This window comes from Octodon degus, unplaced genomic scaffold, assembly GCF_000260255.1.
Source record: "Octodon degus isolate 3935 unplaced genomic scaffold, OctDeg1.0 scaffold00070, whole genome shotgun sequence".
Classification (NCBI taxonomy): Eukaryota; Metazoa; Chordata; class Mammalia; order Rodentia; family Octodontidae; genus Octodon; species Octodon degus.
The window spans coordinates 6862305-6866178 of NW_004524646.1; the positions used below are offsets into that span (position 1 = coordinate 6862305).

Genomic DNA, 3874 nt, shown 5'->3' on the forward strand with positions numbered 1-3874 from the left:
GCCACTTTGAGTTAAGCAAAGAAATAAAGGCCTTGGTATTTATAATCTTCTAGTAGGTCTCAGACCAAATCCAGCCCTGTATGATGAAATCTTAAGGTCAGACCACACAGAGCTGCTCTGCATGGTGAGCCAAGCCTTCAGGGCTCTTTGTTTCTGAAAGATAAATGGAGGTATCCAGCACACCGAGTTGCTGCCACGATGGTCCACTGATTTAAAAAAGAAATAGGAGTAACATTTTAAGATTCACCCCATTAATGAAGGGACATTCCCAGCAGTGGGGCCCTTTCAACAGAATCTAACCGAGGAGCGCTGGTACCACACAGACCCTGGGGAGGCTGCACCAGACCTTGCACACACACTGTGCATCGGGCTCATTTCTTGTCTTAGCAACATTTGAAGGAACTCTAAGAGGACGGGTGGACCTGAAAAGACAGAACATCCTAACAAAAATCACGCCACTGCCACAGTGACTCCCACCCACTCCTTCCCTCACCAGGGTCTTCTCTTTTGATACAGGGTCTCACTGTGCAGTTCGGACTCGTAGTGATCCTCCTGTCTCAGCCACCCTCGTGCTGGGATTACAGGGGCCAGCTCAGCTCACCTGGGGTTCTGGCACTGTATTCAGTACTGTTGATTGAACCCAGGTCTTTGAGCTGGCTAGGCAGGCACTTAGACAGTCCAGCTATCTCCCCAGCCCCCACCGGGGTCTTTTGGTCTGCACCATTTCGTTTTGCAGTTACTTCTGCCTTTCTGTCCCAGTGCTTTTCTGTGTCATGACTGGAGCCTTTCGGCAAGCACACATGATCCAAGAACTGCCCCCAGCAGCCTGATACCTGTGATCAGTGCTGGTGCCGTCCTTCTCTGTCCAGGGCGGATGCCTCCTGGGTGGGCACACCTCAGGGACTGGAGCTCCCCATCTCCACTGACCACAGCCTCCAAACAAACACCAGCGACCGTGTTTTGCCCAGTGCCCGTCTTGACCCTCACCCTTCCTTCAGTTTGGGATAGCTCCCTGGCCCTGACACTCCGTCCTTACTGCTTCAGGTAGCCTCCCTTGCTAGGGGGCCCATGACTGTGCTGTCCCACCCACACCTGGCTCTTCATGGCTAATGGCTGGGGGGTCCTGGTCCAGGTCCGACTGCATCAGCTCCCCCTAAGGTGACCCAGCCCTTGATCTCTGAGCAGACATTGCAGGAGGACCTCACTTGACTAGCAACCCAGATGGGCCTCTGTGACAGGAGAGACTTAACACTCCCAATGTCCCCTGTGCCCTTCATAGTGACCCTTACCTAAAGGACACTCAGTGGGTATCATGGTGGTGGCAGTGGTAGCCATTTCCCAGGAGATATTGACAGGGGATGTTTTCATCCTCAACTTTCTAACCATAGCTAGGAACACCAGGTGGAGATGACTGTGAAGCGATGGCCTGAAGGTGCTGTGGGGCAGACTCAGTTCCTCAGGGTTCACAAACCCATACTTTATTAGCGTCTGTGGACCCAGTGCAGTGGCCCACACAGCCATCCCAAAGTGCAGGCTGCAGCTGGGCTTCCTGTTTGGCCAGGGCAGAGAAGCCACCTGGAGCTCCCACAGGGTCACCCTGCCGCTGGGTTGACGACTTTGCCCAGGAGGAGCAGGCTCTGCGTGGTCACCTCCCACAGCAGCAGCAGGAAAGGCCTGTTGAAGTGGGCGTGTGGTGTCGAGGATGTGGTGTTCAGGGCAGGCGGCTGGGCGAGGAGGCCTGAGGCAGCCCCTACCTCAGTTCCCTTCTCGTTCATGTCCACCACCGCTTTGTGTGACACCTACAGAAGGACAAGAGGCCGACACAGCACAGCTCAGGGGGCTGTGAGGGCAGGCAGAGGTCGCCTTCCAGGCCCTGAGGAGACTGACCCGGCCGCACCACTGCCTAGAAAGCAGCTCCTGCCTTCCCTTCATCCCCTCCTTCCTTATCTTCTCTTCCTAGCGATGCCAGCTGCCCTTTGGCAGGAACATAGATGGGTCTGAGCCAGGCTGAGGCTGCCTGAGTGTGCCAGGTGCTGGCAGACCCTCTTCTGCACACCTGGGCATGGGTGGCTGGAGCCTCAGTGTCCTTTTCCTTCATCCAGCTACACCAGACCTTTGTGAGACTCAGTCTTCTCATCTTTAAAATGGGTTTCCTTGGCCTGGATCCACAGTGCTCTAAATGTACTCTGCGTAACAGAGCCCCCCTGCCCCTCCCCCTTCTTTCTCCTGCTCTCCCCTTTCCCTCTCCCTCTCCCACTCCTGCCCACTCTTTTTTCCTCCTCCTCCTATTCTTCCTCCTCTTCCTCCTCCTCTTCTTCCTCCTCCTCTTCTTCCTCCTCCTCCTCTTCGTCCTCTTCCTCTTCCTCCTCTTCTTTCTCCCCCTCATTTTCACGCAATCTCCTGAGAGGAAATGATTCTGAGACTTCAAGAGAAGTTGAAAAACCCTGGCCTTAAAGTTCATTTTTATTTCTAAAATCTATGGAAAAAAAAATGTTAAGATCACTGGGAAACAGTAGTTCAAAAGCAAAAATCTTGGGCCAGTGGGATAGCTCAGCGGACTAAGCACCTGCTTTGGCAAGCGCCAAGCCAGGTCCCACATGCTGTGCCAGCCCTGCCCCTGGGTACGCTGGGCTGGTGATGGGTGTGGTGGCGCACACCTGTAACCCCAGTGCTGAGGAGGCTGAAAAATAGGAGGCTCTGAGCTATGCAGTGAGACCCTGTGCCAAATACACAAGTGAAAAAAAAGCAAGTATCTTTCCTCTTGTTTGCCCTCGCACCACACACACCTGCTCACACACATGCACGCGCACACAGCCATGTCCCTTTGCCTGGGGCACACTCAGCCCTCAGCTTGTCTTTTCCTAGTAGGAGAGAGAATGCTTTTCTTAGGAAGTTCCTAATGCTAAGGAACAACGTTAGCATAAGACAAAAAGGCAAAGAAGGCTCAGGAAGGGCCTTTGCTGCCTTCCCTTCTGCATTGTTGCCCCCAAATGTCAACGCCTGCCTCCTGTTGGAGGGCTGTGGGTCCTCCGTCACTCAGTCTGGCTGCCAGTACCTCCCACCAGTGAGGACACAGACCCTTCCTGTCTTGAGCTGCCACGAGGTGGGCCACGTGTGGGAGAACTGCTAAGAATCGTTGCGCATTTTCTCTTGATGTCCCCTCTCAATTGAGAATGTATCTCCCAGGCACGGGACTCCCCTTTACTCCGTGTCCTGGGAGGAGGAAGACACAGGAACCAGAGATGTGGTCAGTGATGGAGACTGCCTCTGCCGTGTCCTATGGAGGAGAAATGAGCCTTTCTCATGGCAAGGTGCTCGGTGGTAGGGCTGACCATATACCTGCTCGTGCCCTACCCATGGCTACAGCGAAGGTAAACGGATCTCGCTGCTGCCCGAGCGACCTCTCAGGAGTAAAAGCAGCGCCGTCTCACCCCTGGGACAATTCTGGCCCATGGCTGCCTGAGGCTCTTTTATTGAGAACCTGTGTTCCTTTCCTGAAGCATGTGGGTTAGATGAGGAAGAGAGAAGGCGCGCTGCCTAAGCAAAGGACCCCAAAGACTGTGGTTATGAGGAGTCGGTGTAGGAAGATAAAGGGGACTTCTGTTTTTAGGCACACCTTGTGCGAGAGGAGAAAGAACCCACTCGCCACATGTTCGAGGCCACAGCCTTACCCAGGAGATGGTTCTGTTGAGCTGCCCAGCAATTCCTGAAAAGTCAGCTCCCAGGTCGAGTATGTTGCTGAGGCCAATCTGGGGAAGGATGTCTTCCAGGTTATATGTTCCAGAAATTGAAAATCTTGGCAAGTGCAAATCCAGCAGGCTGAGAGGAGGGGAGGGAGAGAGAAAGGAGGAGGGAGGACAGAAGGGGGAGGGAG

General features: G+C 54.1%; 1 protein-coding gene across 1 annotated transcript in view; it reads right to left on the reverse strand.

The window, feature by feature from the left end:
• Positions 1–1448: 1448 nt before the first annotated feature.
• Positions 1449–3874, reverse strand: part of LOC101575458 (serpin A11) — a 30624-nt gene continuing 28198 nt past the window's right edge. The window contains exons 4-5 of the mRNA XM_004635166.2: positions 3672–3819; positions 1449–1799 (exon numbers count right to left, since the gene is read on the reverse strand). Coding sequence (XP_004635223.1) covers positions 1593–1799; positions 3672–3819 — 355 coding nt within the window. The 3' untranslated portion in view covers positions 1449–1592. The remainder of the gene's footprint in view (positions 1800–3671; positions 3820–3874) is intronic.